General features: G+C 37.4%; 1 protein-coding gene across 1 annotated transcript in view; it reads right to left on the bottom strand.

The window, feature by feature from the left end:
* RAPH1 (Ras association (RalGDS/AF-6) and pleckstrin homology domains 1) overlaps nt 1-21978 on the bottom strand; it is a 103797-nt gene that overhangs the window by 54019 nt on the left and 27800 nt on the right. Inside the window, 3 exon segments of the mRNA XM_018060606.1 lie at nt 2632-3137; nt 3927-4032; nt 8242-8361. Coding sequence (XP_017916095.1) covers nt 2632-3137; nt 3927-4032; nt 8242-8361 — 732 coding nt within the window.

The following is a 21978-nucleotide window of genomic DNA, read 5'->3' as shown; positions in this document are numbered from 1 at the left end:
TGAGGACCATTCCATATCCCATGCCTTCTTTCCCAATGGGCTGTAAAGCCCTGACAACAAAGTGCATGCCCTCCAGGCAGGGGACTGGAAGAGTCTTCCGCGGAGCAGCTTACCCACCTGAGAGAAAGGACCTAAGAAGGATGATACTAGAATAAAGACTTCAAAAGACTAAAAAGAATTTTAAGAAGATGAAATAGATAAACGCCAATTTTAGTCAAACCAAATAAAAGATTTAATCAGCTGGGAGAAGGTTTGGAGTTGAAATAGTAATAAGCATACAAAAAACTATTTTAAATTTTAAAGAATTCCAGGAAAAGCAAAGTGTAATGTCTCCAAAAGGAAATGTAATAAAAGTATATTCAGTTTAGTAGTGAACTGCAAGTATACAGGTCATGATAATATAAACACTGAATAGTTACCCAACCAAAATAAATTGGAAGGGGAGGGGAGAAAAGAGGGGAACTGTCTAAGGAGCGCTATATCCTAATTAGGTATATCCTCATTTTCCAGAGTGAGAAGTCAGTAACACAAACAACTGAAGAAAAAAAAAAACCAAGATACAGCAATATATCTGTAGATTTAATGATTCGTAAATACACCACGAATCAGCTAGAAGAGTAGAAAGCGCTTATCCCGGGAGCAGAATACAGCGCATATGAGTGCCATGTGCAGCAGGTTGTTTTTTTGTTTTTTTTTTTTTTGGTAACAAGTCTCTTTAGAACTTCATGACTCTTTAACTCCATGCATGAAAAACTAAAGTATTTTTTTAAAAACTGTATTTGAGTCTGGTGACAATTTAATACATGGGGTTGGGATCTAGTAAGCCTCCTTCTGTTTTCTTGGCTTGAATCTCAACAGACTAGATCCAGAAAAAAAGTATACTGAAACAAGTTCCAGATTTGTTAAACCACTTTTCTACCCATCTTGGCAAGGCAAAAAAACAGGCTGATGGAAAAAACTTTAACTCCTTTCCTTGTTTTTTCCTGGCTTACTCACCAAACTTTACATTAGGTCTTATCTTAAATTATTGTATCATTGTACACTGGCATCCTTGCCCATGGATACCACTCGATACCATGGGAAGTGTTTGCTAGGAGAAGATTTCACTTTTTACTTTATTTGCTCTTCAACTGTTACTTATAACGAATGTGCTTTTACTGAGGGAACTTTTATAATGAAGGTATTTTACAGATGGAAACATACACCAAGATTCTTAATTAGCTCATAACCTGCCCTCATGCCTCTTGACCCAACTCAAAATAATATGATTGAAAAGAAAGAACATACAAAACACAGAATAAACAAGAAAGCACATCTCTAATAAAATATTACTCATATCCCAAAAGGTAAGTCTAAAAGATATAAGTGATACATGCTAAGGAGCTGGTGCTAAAAACAATGCTCAGGTTTCACAATGGAGAAAGCAGTTTTCTACAGAATATAAACCATTTAGGAAAGTTTCATTAAATAAAAATTTATTCTTCGATATAATTTGCTAACTTCCTTTACAAGCAACAAAACTCAAATTTATCTTCAAATTATCATGATTCATGCTTCTTTTGTGCTCTACAATGCCCACAGTGAAACTAGGTAAGTGAGTGGATACCAAGAGTTAGTGACTGATAGAAACTGACCAACTAAATTAAATCAATGTAACAGATCCAAATTTTGAATTCTCTATAAGTCCTTAAACAATGTTTTATAAGATTTTAACTTAGTACTGATTAATACAAATTATTTCACTCTATTAGAGAGCATTGTAGATATACACTGAACAGAAGGCTGGTTTTATTCTGCCTCATCCATTTTCTTTTTTCTTGCTGTTACCTTATAACAAAATTGCTTTCTTCTTGATGAACAAAACTCAATTTAAAAAATTCTCCTTTATCAAGCTCAGCTTTTGCTAAACTTATTTCATCACAAATCCATTCCTTATCCTCACCTCCATCATATCAGAAAAACTTCATCTTTTAAAATCTTTTCATGTCTATTATATCACTTTTGACACTCTGAACCACAGTATGAAGAAGGCAGAGTATGTACTATTAGTTCCACTTTACTTATGAGAAATTGAGGTTCACAAGACTGAATAACTCACTTAGGACCAATGGGTAATAAGACACTTGGAACCAAATTTTCTGACTCCAAGTCCAGTGGTTCTTTCCACCACACTACATCAACTCTTTGATACTAAAATGGAGTAAACGCTGAGAACTTATAATCTAGGAGAACTATAATGGGGATATAAGCAATTTTCTCAAGTGGCCATTTTATAATAAACATATTAAAAAACAGTTATCAGCTTAATAGCTATCATAATTTTGTAAAATATGAAATATAAATCACATTTCAAGCTGCTTAATCATATGATACAACTGACATTAATTTAAGGACTTAAAATAGTCATAAGACTAAAACCAAAGAAACTACATTTTTTCTTAGTCATCTTTGTGACACTGCTGTATCTGGTAATACATTCTTCTATAGTCTGATTTTAAAACTTAGCTCAGAGGTATTTCTGATAAATTTTAAGTGTAGGAAAAAAACAAGAAAGTTTATTAGAACAGGATGGAACAAATACCATTGCCTCGTTAATACTGAAGTAACTGGGAGAAAGTTTCACCCACTTACCTCAGTAATTGGCTGCCCCTGATGTGTCAAATCCAGTTCTTGAGGGCGTGCTACTTTATCAATATCCAAAGAGTCCATACTGGAGGTTGCAGAGGTGATGCTTGAACGAGAGGAGTTACTAATAGAGCGTACTTCGGCATCACTCACTGTGCCCGCTGACGCTGTTCTCCTGTGCTGATTAGTTACTAACGGCTTGGTATCTTCTAGTACAGACTGCTGAGCAGCCTCATCCATGCTCAAGGAGGCCTGTTCTAACTGTGCAGTGATGTCATCCAGGGAGTAGTTGGCATGAGACGGTTTAGTTATCCTATTGGACGAAGAAGACAGTCCTTTCAAGGTGCCATGTTTTGATGTATGTCGGCTAGCGGGTAACTTCTGCGAGGCCTTTGTTTCTGTGATTTGACGCTTAGTATTTCCAGCACCGATACTGCTGAGCTCCTGCTCTATTGAGCAAAGATCGGCCATTAGGGCATCCAGATCCACAGTTTCTCCCTGATTCAGAGCTTCTGCAATGTTTCCAGAACACAATGAATTAGAATTTACACATTCTACTATAAATCAGTCAACAAATGCAGGAGGAAAAGCAAAAAATAAATAAATAGATAAAAATCACCCCATTGGGGATAAAGCCCATCAAATACCAGTTTTAACAGTTTTTTGTTCATTTTAAACTCCAAGAGAAAATTTCAGAAGCAAAGAGCCCATCTTTTAAGATTTGTGGTAATCAATAGAGAATAAAATTATGAGTTGAAAGATTAAAAAAAAAGAAAAATTTTATACTGTTCTATTAACCGCATCCCTCATGCAAGTTTTCACCAGAGGCTCTAAGTGTTAATATGACCATAGCCCTGATAGAAATGTTAATACCTAAAGATCTGAGGGCACAAAATGAAAAATGTTAAGACCTAAAAAAATTACAGATTGAAATGTCAGCTCCACTAGGTATAGTTCATTAAATAAAGGCCAGAAGGGCTAATTTTTAAATTAATAACAAGTAATTTCACTGGACTTTATCCCACTGCAAATATAATAACACAATTAAGTTTGTTGTAGGATTCCATGTGAGGATATACTTTGTCAGTTACTAATAATTAGGAAACTATCTTAGTTATATTCGTTAGTTTTTTCTCTGATCATCTGAATTAGTAATAAAACACACAAATCAAGAAATATAAGAACTCAGTTGTTACGTATATATAGTTTTTATATTGAGCTATTTGGAATTCTTGCTGTATTATTTTTACATTATATAACTTAACATACTATTTTACATTTCATTTTCAATTACATCTTACCATTCAAGTTGTATATGGAGAAGCGATAAGAAAAATTGGCCATGTTTGTTTCCTGGCGAAGAGGAGATCTTTTTATTGGTTCCGTGGGCTTGTCAGAATCCAAACTCTTTTTAAAAAGAAAGTTTAATGAGTCATATTAAATTCAAGTCGCAATTATAATAAAAGATGAATAAAGTTTATGCTATGATTAAGTGAACTGTCATATAATAGCTCATAAAATCAAAGTTCTTCTAAGTATTAGCCTTGAGGAAAAGCATAATTGGTTTTCACATCATTTTGGTTATAGTTTTTTCAATTTTTAGATATATGCTTACTTAAGGCACTTGACACAGTCATAGTTCAGAGTAAATTTCTTCCCAAATACAATGAGTATAGTGGCTGAGCTCATTTTACATAAATTCACTATACAATAAGGTAGGTACATGAATATGGGATGTGAGGATAAGAAATAAAAAGGAATAATGTAGAGAATTTTGTTACCTCTTTCCTCAAAGGAATTTGTTTTTGGTCCAACTTAACTACATTCTTAGAATGAAATACTCTGAAGATAAGGCACAATTCTGGACTCAAAACTATGAGAGCCACGATCTTAACAGAAAGTGGCTATAACTTCAAACAATGATAGAATATCCTGTTCTTTTCATGTTCTATCAAGGTGAGTATAAACTATAACCCAGCTATACTGCCTGTGCTAAGTCTACAATTATATTCTGCACTTTAGGGTAGGGTGTTTTGTAAGTTAACTCACCACCTCTTTAAATGCCCTTTTTTTCTCTCCAACCTTTCTACAATAAGGAAAATAAGGTGGTTACAACAAAGAAATTCAGGGAAAGGGTCAGTAGTTATTCAGTGTCTTTTTAACTAAATATGCAAATATCAGGATTAGTCTTTCAAATTTTTAATTTCTCTAATTATCAAATGGATTTCAAATGAAAAAGAATGTTGAACAATCTTTTTGTAGAATCACAGAATTAGATAGAGTACTATCTTTTTTATTCATTTGTTTCAACTGAATCCATTTAGATAGTGTCTATCCAGTTTTTAAAGCTATCATCTGTGGGGAGGGAGGTGGGAGGAGGGGGGTTCATGTTTGGGAACGCATGTAAGAATTAAAGATTTTAAAATTTTAAAAATAAAAAACTAAAAAAAATAAATAAATAAATAAAAATAAAAAAATAAAAAAAAAACATTACATAAAGCTATCATCTGAAGGAGATCCACAAATGTTCAGTGCTTTATTTCAAAGTTTAATGAACAGCTAGGAAATTCTTCTTTAACCTCGAACCTAATTTTTCCACTACAAGTTAAGGCCTAATTTCTCCTTCTCTCAGTGGAAATGAAGAGTGATAGGTAGGTTATGTTTTCAGTAAAACCTGAAGATAAATTTAGGACATTAAAAGTCAATCTATTTATCAGTTCAAATAAACAAATACTTATTATAATTATCTGCTGTGTCCATGGTGCTGGAGCACAAAGGGAAATGATAGGAAATATTCCTTGATGCCAAGAAATAGGTACTCTAGTGGTGTGTTTTTTTTTAACCTTTTTTATTTTTTCGGTGGGGGTGAGGTGGTGGTGGTGGTGGAATTGGGTTGGGAGTGGATGTCATTGAGAATATGATAAAAGCCATGCAACTTCTTGCAGAAAAATGCAAATACATACAAAATTTTACAAACAATTTCAGAAGATTCAACAACCACTAGAAACTTAAAAATGACTTAATATAAAGTTGAAAATCCACTAACATTATATGATACAGGTGCATGGATGACTGTGGTAAACTAAAATAATCAATTCTGAAATTTTAGCCACTAACTTAGTAAAATTTTTTTTGAAAATTTCCGAAGTGTTAAAAGTAACTTTCCAGCAGTGAGGGACGGGGCTTCCCAGGTGGCACTAATAGTAAAGAACCTGCCTGACAAAGACAATGTAGGAGATGTAGGAGACCCAGGTTCGATCCCTGGGTCAGGAAGATACCCTGGAGGAGGAAATGGCAACCCACTCAAGTATTCCTCCTGGAGAATTCCGTGGACAGAGGAGCCTGGCAGGCTACAGTCCACGGGGTTGCAAAGAGTCAGATACGACTGAAGTGACTTAGCGTGCACGCACAGCAGTAAGCGATATTCTCCAACAGTTTTAACCTGTTTTCTCTGTTAAGACAGCTTCATACATAAAAAAGGATGGTCAAAGCATTAATTTAGGACCCAACATTTTTGATGAATGGCTCTTACGTGTGTATGTCAGGGAATTTAAAATATACAGAAGGTTTATACAAGCATACATAAGATTTTCCTGTATTCAGTAGAAATGTTACCTATAGAGGAGTAGCATCAAGTCTACTTCACCTAGAGTGGCTAGGCTTATATCTGCCTGTCTTTCCTCTTTTTTGGCCTCTCCCCAAGGATGGACAATAAAACACACAATCAAGGAAACCCCTGGGAGTTCCCTGGGTGCCTAGTGCTAGGATTCCAGGCTTTCACTGCTGTGGCCCAGGTTCAATCCCTGGTCAGGGAACTAAGATCCTGCCAGCTGCACAGCATAGCCAAAACCAAACAAACAAAATGGAAACCCCACCATGACAACTGGCTCTCACATACTTTCCTTCATTATTATTTTCTATTTCCTCTACTGTACTTCCTCAGCATAGAACTGCATAGCCTAGTCATCATCTCTATGCCAAAATCACTTCTTCTTTTTTTTTAATTAAGAATTAAACTAAAATGGTTTGGTAACTACAGAAGAAAAGATCTTTATCACCACAAACGTTATTTCTCCTGATTGGAGATGAACAGAATGACCTTATGAAATTCTGCGCTGTGCTGCATGTGCTTAGTCGTCAGTCGTGTCCGACTCTTTGCAACCCCACAGACTGTAGCCCGCCAGGCTCCTCTGTCCATGGGATTCTCCAGGCAAGAATACTGGAGTGGGTTGCAATGCCCTCCTCCAGGGGATCTTCCCAACCCAGGGATCAAACTCAGGTCTCCAGTATTGCAGGCGGATTCTCTACCATCTGAGCCACCAGGGAAGCCCAAGAATACTAGAGTGGGTAGCCTATCCCTTCTCCAGGGGATCTTCCTGACCCAGGAATCGAACTGGGGTCTCCTGCATTGCGGGAAGATTCTTTACCAGCTGAGCTACCAGAGCAGCCCTAGTAAGAGTGAAAGCGTTCTTCTCAAAACTCATCATTAACAGGTTATGGTCACAAACATGTCTGCCTTTCAAAATGATCTAACAAGAATTACAAGAACAGTTTCTCAGTTTCAATTCCAGAATGATATGGAAAGATACAGAAAAAAACTGATACTTTAAGTTTCCACTTTGCCATCTACTTTTTACTGGTTAACGAATTTCGTACTTAAGCAATTTAAACAAAAGTTCTTCCCAGAGATATTAGTTAAGGGTGAATGAAATAAGTCTTGTTCTGATGTTTTCATTGTTGTAAAGTTGTGTGCATGCTCATTCATGCTGACTTTGCGACCCTATGGACTACAGCCTGCCAGGCTCCTCTGTCCATGGGGTTTTCCAGGCAAGAGTACTGGAGCAGGCTGCCATTTTTCACTCCAGGGGAATCTTCCCAACTCAGGGATCAAACCTACATCTCCTGCTCCATCTCCTGTGTGTCCCGCATTGTCAGGCGGAGGATTCTTGACCACTGAGCCACCTGGGAAACCCGTCATAAAGTTAAAGTTGTTTAATACAGTTAACTATCTTCATATATATTAAATATAATCTATTAACCAGGGTAGTAATAGTATATGCTTTTATTCTAAAAAGTGACATTGTTTAGAGTACAAAATAATTCTTTAAAAAACAAAACCAAAGATCCAATAAAAGAAAATGAAAAAACTTTGCCACTGTTTTAAAATAAAGCCAGGGATGAAACTCTGTCAGTATTCTGGGATCATGTAATAGAAAATACCTGCATGTGAGGATATCATTTATGTTGCAAAATGTGTTCAATCCACTAAGTTATGAAATAGGATTTGCTAAAATTTAGATTTTTATATTTTAGGCTTTAAAACGTTTTAGCCAGCAACTCAATTTATAAAACAGATTTTAGAAATCCCTCTAGATACACAGAACTTCTGTCAAAAGCATTAAAAAAAAAAAAAACTCCTTAAAATAACCACAGAAGAGAGTATCTTGTGTTCCTAGAGTTACTATTCATTTACTTGTTAATGTTTTGGACATTTTCTCTTTATAGCAGTAGTTTAAAACATAACCTATGTTCATATCCTGAGGTCTACACAGTAAAATTTGCACACACAGTAATGACTTAAAATTCCCGACCAGTGCTTTGAGCACTGTCTCTAACCTGAGTGAGTTTGTCCAGCTCCCCTAGCCAGGCTCCAAACATTCTGTCTAGGTCCTGGTCTTCCTTGTCACTGTCTTCTTCAGCACCATGGTCAATCTCCTCATCTGACAGCTGCTCCATCTGAAATACAGATATGTGCATAAGAACAATTATACAGTACACTTGAAAACTCATGCAACCTATGTTCTGATATATATTCAAACCTTGAAAACCAAGGACTATATTATAAAAGGAAACTGGAAGTCATAAATGGAGGTAAGGTTGACAAGTGAGTAGAAATGAGCAATTAAGTCTCAAATTTTTAGGAAAACAAATTATCAGAAAATACTTTGGCCACCTGATGCGAAGAGCTGACTCATTTGAAAAGTGATGCTGGGAAAGATTGAGGGCAGGAGGACAAGGGGACAACAGAGGATGAGATGGCTGGATGGCATCACCGACTCGATGGACATGGGTTTGGGTGGACTCCGGGAGTTGGTGATAGACAGGGAGGCCTGGCGTGCTGCAATTCATGGGGTCGCAAAGAGTCAGACGCGACTGAACTGAACTGAATCAGAAGTAATGATTTTTAAATCACAAACCACTTCCATTAATCAGAGGATATTACAGCAGTACAGTTATCTCCACTAATAGATCTTGTAACACACCAAATAGCACAGAAAAATAATTTCAGAAGACTTTAATAAGTTATTATCTTACTTATTCTGTAAAAATCCATTCAAATAAGTATATATCTCATCCAAAAAGCATTTCAGAGAAAAGACAACGCAAAATCCTGAATCTATTAATAGTTCAGTTTGTTGAATTTGTTCTTGATTCTATCTTATCCTTCCTTTCTAACCATTTGTCTTTTACTTACTTCCCTATCAGTCCCTGAAAAATTCAAGGAACTAAAACTCAAATAAAAAAATTCAGAAAACTAGAATTGAAAACATTAAATTCATATACAAAACTTTTAAGTCCCCTGAAAGAAGAGATATTTTCTTTTTTCCCATTAATAAAATGGTATCTGACATGGAATTTGCATATTATTTTGTGAAAGGAGGAAAAGTTATATAAAGCAAAGTAAGTGATAACTGACCAGATACTTAAAATTCTTTAAGATTAATCTGATTAATATAAACTATTTCATTATTGAAGGCTCTAAGAAATCTTCAGTAACATTTAAGCTTTTTTTTAAATCAACATATCCCATATTTACTTGACCACATCATCTTTTCCTTCTATTTGGAGTAATATCTATTAACTTTCTAGAGACATGATGAATATCTTCATTGTACATGCCATACTCTTGACTCACATTTATGAAGACACACATTTTGTTCCAGTGGATCTGGGCAATATTCAGAATACAACCTGTCAGCTAGCTTGAACAATTTTTCAGAGTAAAGATATCCTTAATCTAGAATAAGAATTTGTATACATCTTATATTTCAAAGCAGCAATCAACAAAATTACCTCTGTGATCCTTATATGTAGTTATGAGATACATAAGGAATTTAACTATCTGATTAGATGCCATGAAGCTAAACTTTAAACCTGATTTTATTATATAAAATTTTATAGAAACGGTCAAGCAAATACTGTTGCAAAATCAAAACTGAATTTAGCTCTAATGATGTTGAAAATCAGATATTCCACTTGACCAATTAAGAAATTCTCATTTCTTAATTTCACCACTGTAAGAATGTATATTTCAGGGCATTCTACCTTGACAAATGGAAAATGAATAAACTAATGCTCAAATGCATACTTGCGGCTCTTAAAGAGATTGGGTTTTTATAGTTCACTTGTATTAATACTATTTCTAAGGTTTTTATTTAGTGTTGAATTATTTACAGATAAATCTCAATAGAAACCTGTTATTGTATTTCATTAAGTTAGCTACTTATGAAAAACAAAAAGTGCCAGGAAAAAGATCATCTGATGAGGCTTACTTAATTCCTCAAATAATGCTAGTTTGAGAACATCAAAGAGCGGTAATACTCGGTTTTCCTAATGAGGGCCAACAAGCAACAGAACTTATAACAGTCAACTTCCTTTTCCTCCCTAATCTTCAAAACTAAACGCATTGGAATAACCTAGAAGCAAAGATATTCTAGGAAGAATTCTGCTTTAATACAATAAACACTTATGCTTGCACTTTCCTCTGAGCACATACTGCAAATGTCCAAAAGGAAGATACTACACTGGAAAAATGAAACATTAGGAATATAATTTTATAGTGCAAACACAAAACAGTTCAAAATGAATATGAGTATTTTAAATTATCATGGATCCAAATAGAATTACAGACTTCACACCAAAGTTTGGTGTGCTTTGTTTTTTCTTATTATTCAAACACAGTAATTATTTGGATTTTAAAAATTTTCTTTAAATATTTCAATAGTTTTGTTTTTATCTAGACAACTACTGACTCAAGGAACATATGACTTAAGGAACAATGACAGAGTCATGAAATAGATGAAAAATTTGCAATAACGATTAGACTTTTACCATTTATGTAACTTTTGCCAATTTTATCCTTTTCTTGAATTTCTGTCACCACATGGGTTATTTTATCTAAATGAACTTTACATTTTATTCAGAGATTTCTCCATAAAAATTTAGGTCCTACTACATTTCTGGAATCAAGATTGCTGGGAGAAATATCAATAACCTCAGATATGCAGATGACACCACCCTTATGGCAGAAAGTGAAGAGGAACTAAAAAGCCTCTTGATGAAAGTGAAAGAGGAGAGCGAAAAAGTTGGCGTAAAGCTCAACATTCAGAAAACGAAGATCATGGCATCTGGTCCCATCATTTCATGGGAAATAGATGGGGAAACAGTGGAAACAGTGTCAGACTTTATTTTGGGGGGCTCCAAAATCAATGCAGATGGTGACTGCAGCCATGAAATTAAAAGACACTTACTCCTTGGAAGGAAAGTTATGACCAACCTAGATAGCATATTAAAAAACAGAGATATTACTTTGCCAACAAAGGTCCGTCTAGTCAAGGCTATGGTTTTTCCAGTGGTCATGTACAGATGTGAGAACTGGACTGTGAAGAAAGCTGAGTGCCAAAGAACTGATGCTTTTGAACTGTAGTGTTGGAGAAGACTCTTGAGAGTCCCTTGGACTGCAAGGAGATCCAACCAGTCCATTCTAAGGAGACCAGTCCTGGGTGTTCTTTGGAAGGACAGATGCTGAGGCTGAAACTCCAGTACTTTGGCTACCTCATGCAAAGAGGTGACTCACTGGAAAAGACTCTGATGCTGGGAGGGATTGGGGACAGGAGGAGAAGGGGACGACTGAGGAGGAGATGGCTGGATGGCATCACTGACTCGATGGACGTGAGTCTGAGTGAACTCCGGGACTTGGTGATGGACAGGGAGGCCTGGCGTGCTGCGATTCATGGGGTCACAAAGAGTCGGACACTACTGAGCGACTGAACTGAACATTTCTTTAAGGATCTACACTCTAAAACAGCACTCTCCATTCCCTGGAAGGTGATGTTAATCCTTATTCTTATACCCCCAATACGGAATTGTTTCTATTTACTATACACACCAAATCAGAAGCCCCCAGAAAGTTTACAGGCTCTGCACTGTCCAAAGTCAGCAAATCTGGTAAGGTGATTCATTCTTTGCTATGTATCAATCCTATCTCCAATTAAATCACAATTCTAAACCTGAATTTTCCCAACATGATGCCCCTACTAGAAATGATGACAGAAGAAAACGCAAATTAAATTATACAACAGTCAACTCTCCCTCCAAACAAAAAGGGAAATTTTTTTTTAAAAAAAGAAAAAACTCATAAATTTTGTTTTTAAAATGATTAGGATTTAAATGGATAGCTTCTAATGTGATGTTTTTCCTTAATGATGTGGAAATAAGCCCAAGGAAACTATAATACATACTAGAACAAATACTATTAAATTACTCTATTAAATTAGGTACTTTAGGAGGAACATTAAAGTTTCACTCAAATTCCCTGCTCCATTACATCTGATGGAAACTATGTCCTTAAAGAACAAATGTACCCTGCCACAAAGGAAAAGGTTTATTCTTCCAAATCACAGACGTACTGAACAGAGAACACAACACAGAGCTGCTACAAATCAAGAAGGCCCTGAATGGTCCTGGCCTTCAGGGACCTTATTGACCGCTCTTCCCACTCTCTCCGCCAGCCACACTGTCCTGCCCGCTGGTGTTCCTTGGAGCAGGTTGAGGGAAGGAAAGGTGTGGATTCTGTTTTGAAGACAGATTGAGAGATGCCTGGCAAACATCCAACTGGCAAAAAAAATGAGAAAATTAGGACTCGGGCATTAGAAAGTTTAGTTAGCCTGAGTATTACTTCAAAACCAACTAGTTTAAAATATAGTTAAATAAAACTAATAATAATTTAACTATATTTTAAACTAGTTTATTTTATTCACAAAGTGAAAATAGGAATAAGGGGGAAGTTTAGTTTATATGCTAGTTGGTTTCATTTCACAGATAATGGTGAATAACTGCTTCAATTACTACAGGTTAAAATGTGTAATACACATAGTAAGGCTCCACTAAACATAATCAATGTATCCATTTAGTATGCTTTAGTATGAACAATATTATATTATTCTAAGTTTTCCATGAAGTTAATTATTCAAGCATAATTTCCCTATTAACCTTGTTCTTGGAAGCCATTTTGGTTTACTATTCGATTTCCTCACTGCAAGAAGGAATGATGATCTTATCAAGAAGGTGGGCTTAGAATAGAGCTTAAGGATTTGAATAAACATATTCCAGGTAGGGCAAATTATAAGAAGCAAAGAAGAAGGTCTGTTTGTGCGAGACCGTCAAGTAAAACAAGAGGAAAGAGTCCTGAGATTTAGAAGTCAAGGACTAAGGAAGGATCAGGTCATACAGGACCTTGAAAGCCAAGCCTATTTTTTTTTTTTTTCTCCCTCCAGAAGGCAACTAGGAAAAACTAAACACAGACGTGAAGGAGGTAAGGGGAGAAAGAGTAGTCAAAGAACATCGTACCTGTATAAGTGTTATTAGAAAAGTGAAAGACCATTAGAAGGCCACTCTGGACATTAGAGAGACGTTTAGAGACAATTTAGAGAGAAATTTAGAGTTTAGAGAGAAATTAGATAGAAATTAGTCTTGAGAGGAAGTACAACTTACATAAGTCACATGCTTGGAGTGGCACCCTGGCTATCTACCCTGTATTTTTCTTGCCACTCCAAGTATGTGACTTGTATAAGTTGTACTTTCTCTCAAGACTAATTTCTATCTAATTTATCTTTAAATTCTAAACCCTAAATGGCTTAACATTTCTGGAGCATAGGATGTGTGCCGCAGACGCACACGGGGTGCGTGCTGCAGACAATGGGGCTGGAGAGCAGGTGGGGCAACATTATAAGCCATATCAAAGTTTGGACTTGATGCCACACAGCAACGTTTTTCCAGTTGTGGTCTGCTGATGACCTGCATGAAAATTACCTAGGGTGCTTCTTCTTAAAGTCAGCTTTTAAATGGCCTGCCAAAGGCCTACTGACTAGTAATTTCCAAGAGTGGAACATTTTTAACAATTCCCCCAGGGCTTAGCTTATACCCACAAAAGTCTGAGAACTGCAAGAGTATGTCATAACTACTGGGAGGACTTCCCAGACAAAAGTAATGCAGTTTTGCATGACCACAATTTGGTTAAAGGCAGAACAATCTAAGTAAGCACTCCTTAAGACCATAAAGAAACTTTAAGCAGCATCACATTCTCCTAAGTAACGTAACACAACCCAATTACTCCTCCATGGAAGAAGCAAGTTCCATGCTTCTTCTCAGAATTATTTAGAATTTCAGTTCTTTATGTCCAGTTAGGTTTCAATAGCTCTAACACAAAAACAGGTTTGAAAACACACCTATGCTGCTTTAATTTGATAAATAATTCTAAAGAAAAACAGGCACTAGAGAAAAGGGGCTGTGAAGACTTCCAGGTTCAAGGAGTGCCCCCAACTGTGTAAGATACAACTCTTGCAAAATAAAGGCAGGAGGAAGGAAACCTACATCAGACAAAAGAAACAATAAGGAAAAAACCTCTGTTAAATTTAGTAAGGCAAAAAAAAAGAGGAAGAGAACCCATCAAAAGGAGGGAGGAAGTCAGAGCCGAGAAGGAAAAGGAGAGAAATAGGACACAACAAAATGTAAAATGAAGTGAGAACTGTGGGAGACAGAGAGCAATGAACTAACTCATTTGAATAAGGCACCAAAAGGGATGTCTCTCTCTGGACCTAAAACTCTAACTTAGTTCTGTTGTGAACTAAACGACAGCATGTGCAAACTGCCCAAATGGAAACAGAACTTAATAAAACAATTGAAAACAGTATAAAGGCAAGGTTGGTAGAAAAGGAGAAAATAAAATCAACCAATTGAGCTTACATGAGCTCTTTACAAAGTCAAGATATTAAACATGTGTGTAGAGTAACATTCTCCTCAGGTTTTACCTTTTAACTTTGTTGGACTTTTTTAAGGCACTACTAAACTGTGGTGTTGGAGAAGACTCTTGAGAGTCCCTTGGACTGCAAGGAGATCCAACCAGTCCATTCTGAAGGAGATCAGCCCTGGGATTTCTTTGGAAGGAATGATGCTAAAGCTGAAACTCCAGTACTTTGGCCACCTCATGCGAAGAGTTGACTCACTGGAAAAGACTCTGAGGCTGGGAGGGATTGGGGGCAGGAGGAGAAGGGGACGACTGAGGAGGAGATGGCTGGATGGCATCACTGACTCGATGGACGTGAGTCTGAGTGAACTCCGGGACTTGGTGATGGACAGGGAGGCCTGGTGTGCTGCGATTCATGGGGTCGCAAAGAGTCGGACACGACTGAGCGACTGAACTGAACTGAAACTTTTTCAAGTTATTAAATGTAATGAAAACATTCTTACACTCTTTTGTTCAGTAAATTCTTCTCCACCCAAAAGCCAGATAAATGTTTACATAAATTTTGTTTTATTTTGCTATTCATTCTTTAATGCAGTTACTACATTTTTACATAGGTAGCTTAGTTTCAGACAAAATGTGAAAGGGAGAACCTAAACTGATTTTTCCCAAAATTCTAAATTTCCCATGCTTGGTATGGTTTCTTAATTTATATATCTATGCTCTGTGCACACACTAGGTTCTTTTTTTGAGGATCATCCTCCAGTGTGAGCCTTTTCTCAAGTAAGCATCACTTTATAGCATGTTATTAATTTATAAAGCAGATGAGTTTTCAAAAAATCAGAAGTTGCTTTCTGTATATTCAATCACTTAAATTTTCTCTGGAGGTTAGTGCCCCTCAACAGAAAACACCCAAGTTCAAAATGGTGGTGGTTTCGTCGCTAAGCCATGTCCTACTCTTGTGATGCCATGGACTGCAGTCCATCATGCTCCTCTGTCCATGGGATTTCCCAGGCAAGAATACTGGAGTGTGTTGCCATTTCCTTCTCCAGGGGATCTTCCTGACCCAAGGATCAAACCTGGGTCTCCTGCACTCAGGTGGGTCTCCTGCATTGCAGGCAGATTCTTTATCGACTGAGCCAAAAAATACCTTGCCTACAAATAGCATTATTCAAGATACAAAGAAAGCAGAAAACATCTTCCATGACTTTGGAGAATGATAACCTTAACTATGGGAAAGGTGGTAAACATAGAGGTATCTTTCATTAACAAATTCTCTAAAAACAAGGTTCCTTTTGTAGGCCTGTGCATAAAGAAAGCTATGGTCTCCTAAGAGTTGAAAGAGACTGAGAAAGAAGCAAAGTGCTGTATTATCCAAAGGCTTCTGCAGGAGCACGCCCAGTAGACAAACTGTCCACGGGGGAACTTGCATGGCCTGACTCTCTGGGAATGAGCTGACACCTGGTACGAAGTTTTGTAAAGTTTCCACATGGAACTGAACTCCCTAAAAAATACAGAGGTGTACTATTCTTGGGCCAGCCTCTGTGAACCCCTCCTTATCCAGAGGAAAGAGATATACTGATGGTGGTGACTCACATGCTTATGCCTTCTCTATTTCTGTTTCTGTTTTTTGACAACCCAGGATGTAACTAACACGTCCTTTTCATTATCATGTACGTTAACTGTGAGGTAACTAAAGATCATATAAAGCAGCATTAAAAATAAACAAGAGCTCTTTTACAGCTGATAGAGGTTAGAATGCCTAAGAGCTAAAAGTCAAATCAAAGCCAATTTTGTTAACATGATGTTTTATTTACCAAGCACGTAAATACAATCCCTAGTAAAGGAATTCTTTGAACAGGATGAACCATATTCATGCTTTTATTTACACTGGATTTGCATATCTTAAGCTACTAAATCCCAAACAGGAACTGCTTATCTAAGTGGAAAAAACAATCTTAGCCCAATGCTCTACAAGAAACTCCTAACATACTCAGAAATAAGACGTTTTAATGATCAGTTTTATAATTACTTATTACATATATACCACAAACCATAATCTGAAATCACAGAGCAACTGAAAAATAAAAAACTGAAAACAAAAATAATAAGTGTAAATTTCTTATATTTCTATTTTCAAGTTTATTTCAGAAACTTGAGAAAATTAGTTTCTGTTGTTTTTTAAGCCACCAAGTGTGTGGTGATTTGTTACACCAGTCCTATGAAACCAGTATTGTGTATAAGTGTGTGTGTATATATACATATGTGGGTGTGTGTCTGTGTGTGTATATGTGGCTTCCACCGCTGCATCAGGGATGTTCATCTTACTCATTTTGCTCCACACTTGGGACCTTTCCTGCTATACTAAATGGGTCTGTAGTTATCTTTGGAGGCGAGTGTTAGTAGTTCAGTTGTGTCTGACTCTTTGCGACCCCATGAACTGTAGCCCACCAGGCCCATCTGTCATTGGGATTTCACAGGCAAGAATACTGGAGTGGATAGCCATTCCCTACTCCAGGAGATCTTCCCAACCCAGGGCTGGACCTCAGGTCTCCTGGGTTGCAGGCAGATTCTTTACCATCTGAGCCACCAGGGAAGCCCGTAGTTATTTCTTTGGGATGGATGATACTGTTAATGCACTCTCCAGATTCAACTGAAACAGAGGCTACAACTTTACTACGTTCTTGGGTAGGATAAACTGTCTTGAAATTATTGAAAGCCTCATTAGGGTGGTGGTTGACTACTATTTTTCTCCACTTTTGTCCTATTCTCCTATAAGACAGTCAAATGCACAGCAGGAAATACAGCCCCTGAAAGGACCCCATACTTTGGGAGACAGAGAATGCTAGACAGCTGTAGCCTGTAGCACAGAAGCCATTTGGATTGGATTTTGAATCATCATTATGAACTCAAGGTTTTCAACAGATAGAGGAAAAGGGAAGGGTAGAAATAGATATTATGTGTAGGTGTGTTTACAGATATGTCCACTGAAAAGGCCTCATAGCAGTAACACTTGAGTAGCAATTAGAATATCTAGATCCCAGTTTGGGGTTACATATTCTACTCAAAAAGTAATCAGAGATCCTTAGAACAATGATCCTAGAGAAAAATAACAGGATGAGGCCCTGGAATACTATGCCAGAAAATGTTCAGTAAAGATGGGGACATGTCATAAGGACACCAGAGCCAGCCAGAAGAGTCCTATTCTGGGATCATTTAAGATCAAAAGAAATTATGACACAAAGTATAACCTACTGATCAAGACAAGAATCCACAAATCAACACTGACATCAGTTATGTCCGACTCTTTGCGACCCCATGGACTGCAGCACGCCAGGTTTCCCTGTCCATCACCAACTCGTGGAGATTGCTCAAACTCATGTTCATCAACTCAGTGATGCCATCCAACCATCTTATCCTCTGTTGTCCCCTTCTCCTCCTGCCTTCAATCTTTCCCAGAATCAGGGTCTTTTCCAATGAGTCAGTTCTTTGCAGAAGGTGGCCCAAGTATTGGAGGTTCAGCTTCAGCATCAGTCCTTCCAATGAATATTCAGGACTTTCCTCCTTTAGGATTGACTGGTTGGATCTCCTTGCAGTCCAAGGGACTCTCAAGGGTCTTCTCCAACACCACAGCTCAAAAGCATCAATTCTTCAGCACTCAGCTTTCTTTATGGTCCAACTCTCACATACATACACGATTACTAGAAAAACCATAGCTTTGACTAGAAGGACCTTTGTCAGCAAAGCAAGGTCTCTGTTTTTCAATATGCTATCTAGGTTGGTCACAGCTTTCCTTCCAAGGAGCAAGCATCTTTTAATTTCATGGCTGCAGTCACCATCTGCAGTGATTTTAGACCCCCCTAAAATAAAGTCTCTCACTGTTTCCACTGTTTTCTCATCTGTTTGCCATGAAGTGATGGGACCAGATGCCATGATCTTAATTTTCTGAATGTTGAGCTTTAAGCCAGCTTTTTCACTCTCCTCTTTCACTTTCATCAAGAGGCTCTTTAGTTCCTCTTCACTTTCTGCCATAAGGGTGGTGTCATCTGCATATCTGAGGTTCTTGATATTTCTCCTGGCAATCTTGATTCCACTTGTGCTTCTTACAGCCCAACATTTTGCATGAGGTACTCTGCATATAATTTAAATAATCAGGGTGACAGTATACAGCCTTGACGTACTCCTTTCCCTATTTGGAACCAGTCCATTGTTCCATGTACGATTCTAATTGTTGCTTCTTGACTTGCATACAGATTTCTCAGGAAGCAGGTTAAGTAGTCTGGTATTCCCATCTCTTTAAGAATATTCCAGTTTGTTGTGATCCACACAGTCAAAGGTTTTGGCGTAGTCAATGAAGCAAAAGTAGATGTTTTTCTGGAACTCTCTTGCTTTTTCGATGATCCAACGGATGTTGGCAATTTGATCTCTTTTCTAAATCCAGCTTGAATACCTGGAAGTTCTCGGTTCACATACTGTTGAAGCCTTGCTTAGAGAATTTTGAGTATTACTTTGCTAGCATGTGAGATGGTACAATTATGCGGTAGTTTGAGCATTGCCTTTCTTTGGGACTGGAATGAAAACTGACCTTTTCCAGTCCTGTGGCCACTGCTGAGTTTTCCGAATTTGCTGGCATGTTGAGTGCAACACTTTAACAGCATCATCTTTTAAGATGCTCAGCTCGAATTACATCACCTCCACTCCATCTTGAAATAGCTCAACTGGAATTCTATCACCTCCACTAGTTTTGTTTGTAGTGATGCTTCCTAAGGCCCACTTGACTTCGCACTCCAGGATGTCTGGTTCTAGGTGAGTGATCATACCATTGTGGTTATCTGGGTCATTAAGATCTTTTTTGTATAGTTCTGTGTATTCTTGCCACCTCTTCTTGATATCTTCTGCACCTGTTAGGTCCATACTGTTTCTGTCCTTAACTGTGCTCATCTTTGCATGAAATGTCCTCTCGGTATCTGTAATTTTCTTGAAGATACCTCTAGTCTTTATATCTGCTGCTGCTGCTGCTACTGCTGCCGAGTCGCTTCAGTCATGTCCGACTCTGTGCGACCCCATAGATGGCAGCCCACCAGGCTCCCCCGTCCCTGGGATTCTCCATGCAAGAACACTGGAGTGGGTTGCCATTTCCTTCTCCAATGCAAGAAAGTGGAAAGTGAAAGTGAAGTCGCTCAGTTGTGTCCAACTCTTAGCAACACCATGGACTGCAGCCTACCAGGCCCCTCCGTCCATGGGATTTTCCAGGCAAGAGTATTGGAGTGGGGTGCCATTGCCTTCTCCAAGTCTTTATATCTAGTTTGATATAAATAAACAATAGGCAAGAAAGTTTTCCTTACAGTAAAATGCAAACTAATTAACACAGAAGGAACAACAGACGGTCCCTGTTACAACCACTGTAGAACAACTGATCCAGGCAAGAGTCATCAGTAGATGCCAACACTAGTGGATGAATATTTGATGAGACGCTTACATGTTTTCAAAGTGCCACCCCACAAATTACTGGAAGTATGCTGCCGTAACCAAGTTATCAACTTAACATCACCACTTCTGGGGCAAACCTTATGCTTCCTGAGGGGCTTCCCTGGCAGCTCAGACAGTAGAGAATCTGCCTGCAATTGAAGGCATATTCATTTTGTAGTATTCCTGACAAAAATTCATTACCTAAATTAATCCTGAGACACTTTATAAAATAACTGGCCTGTAGTTTTCAAAACTGTTAACAGTGAAGAGCACAAAGAAAAGCTGAGGATACATTCCAGATTAAAGGAAAGGGCTTCCCTGGTGGCTGAGACAGTAGAGCATCTACCTGCAAAGCAGGAGACTTGGGTTCGATCCCTGGGTCAGGAAGATCCCCCAGAGTAGAGGATGGCTACCTACTCCAGCATTCTTGCCTGGGAAATCCCATGGACAGAGGAGCCTGGCAGGCTACAGCCTATGGGGTGGCAAATAGTCCGACGAGACAGAGCAACTAACACTTTCACCTTTCCCCCCTCCCCCAAAGAGACAGCACAACTAAATGCAATGTTTGATCCTGCAGCTGGATCCTGGACCTAGAAAAGTTACATGATATACATAAACATAGCTACAAAGGACAAAATTGGGATAATTGACAAAATTTGATTATGGATTGTAGATTAGATCATGGTACTGTATCCCCCAATGTTACATTTCCTGATTTTGATAATAGTACTGATGTTATATGAGAATATCTTTGTTCTTAGGAAACATTTAACCATTAAGAGGCATAATGCCTGCAACTTACTCTTAACTGGCTCATAAAAAAACGTGTTTGTGTGTATGTATAGATATGATACTGTCTGAGCTACCAGGGAAGCCCCAGATAGGGAGAGAGGAATAATAATTAGGCAAAATGTAAATAATAGGTGAATCTAGGTACAGGGAATATGGGAGTTGTTTATACTCTTCTTAAACCTTTTCCATAAGTCTAAAATTATATCACAATAAATTAAAGAAGAGAGAGAAAGGAGGGAGGGGAGATAAAAGAAAGAACAGTCTCTATCCCTCAAGAATTTGTAGTTAGGAAAATAAAATATGTCAACTAGCAAATCATTTAAAATTAAAAAATTAACTGGAGACAACTGCATATTTCTCCAACATATGGTTTCTATTAGGTATGCATGTGTTACCTTTTCTAAACTGCATTTGCCTGGTTCACTCAGTAAACTTTTTTAAGGTTATTTTGATCATCATAAAATTAGTTTTCCTTAGTGGAAATAAAAGTTTAACAGCTTAGAAAAATAATTACTCATCAGTTAATTTTTTCAGAGGCAAAAGACAATCATTTCCAAACTCTGGATGAAAAAAACAAGTAACGAAGTGGAAAAAAAAAAAAGTTGATGAACATTACAAGTAGGTCAGGAAGAAATCAGAATACAGTTCTAAATCAAAGACTAGTGTTTAATCAAATAATAGGGCTAAAGTTAAACGTAGATTTTAAGCTGGAGTTGTTTTTAAAGATGTTTTGATTTTTAAGTTTTTGTTACTAAATGGAGAACAAAGGGAGTTAACACTGAAACACTAGTTAACACCCTGCATTATTCATTAACATATTCCCTGACCTCTTGCCAACATCCAGGGATATGAACTGCCAGAGTTGACCAAATATCCCGACTCAACAAAGCCGAGATGTCTGCTCTCTCTCTCTCTCTCTCATTAATGTAAAAGTTCTAAGACATTTATAACATGTAACTATACTGATAGAACACACACCCAATACAGTTCCCCATACAATCAACCAATCCATCTAAATAAAAATCAGATTGCTAAATCATAGTTATCACAGAGCAATTCACCAGTGTGAG

This window comes from Capra hircus, chromosome 2 (genome assembly GCF_001704415.2).
Source record: "Capra hircus breed San Clemente chromosome 2, ASM170441v1, whole genome shotgun sequence".
NCBI classification, from domain to species: Eukaryota; Metazoa; Chordata; class Mammalia; order Artiodactyla; family Bovidae; genus Capra; species Capra hircus.
Note: the sequence above shows the minus strand (reverse complement) of the source record. Positions and strands in the feature narration are given on the sequence as shown.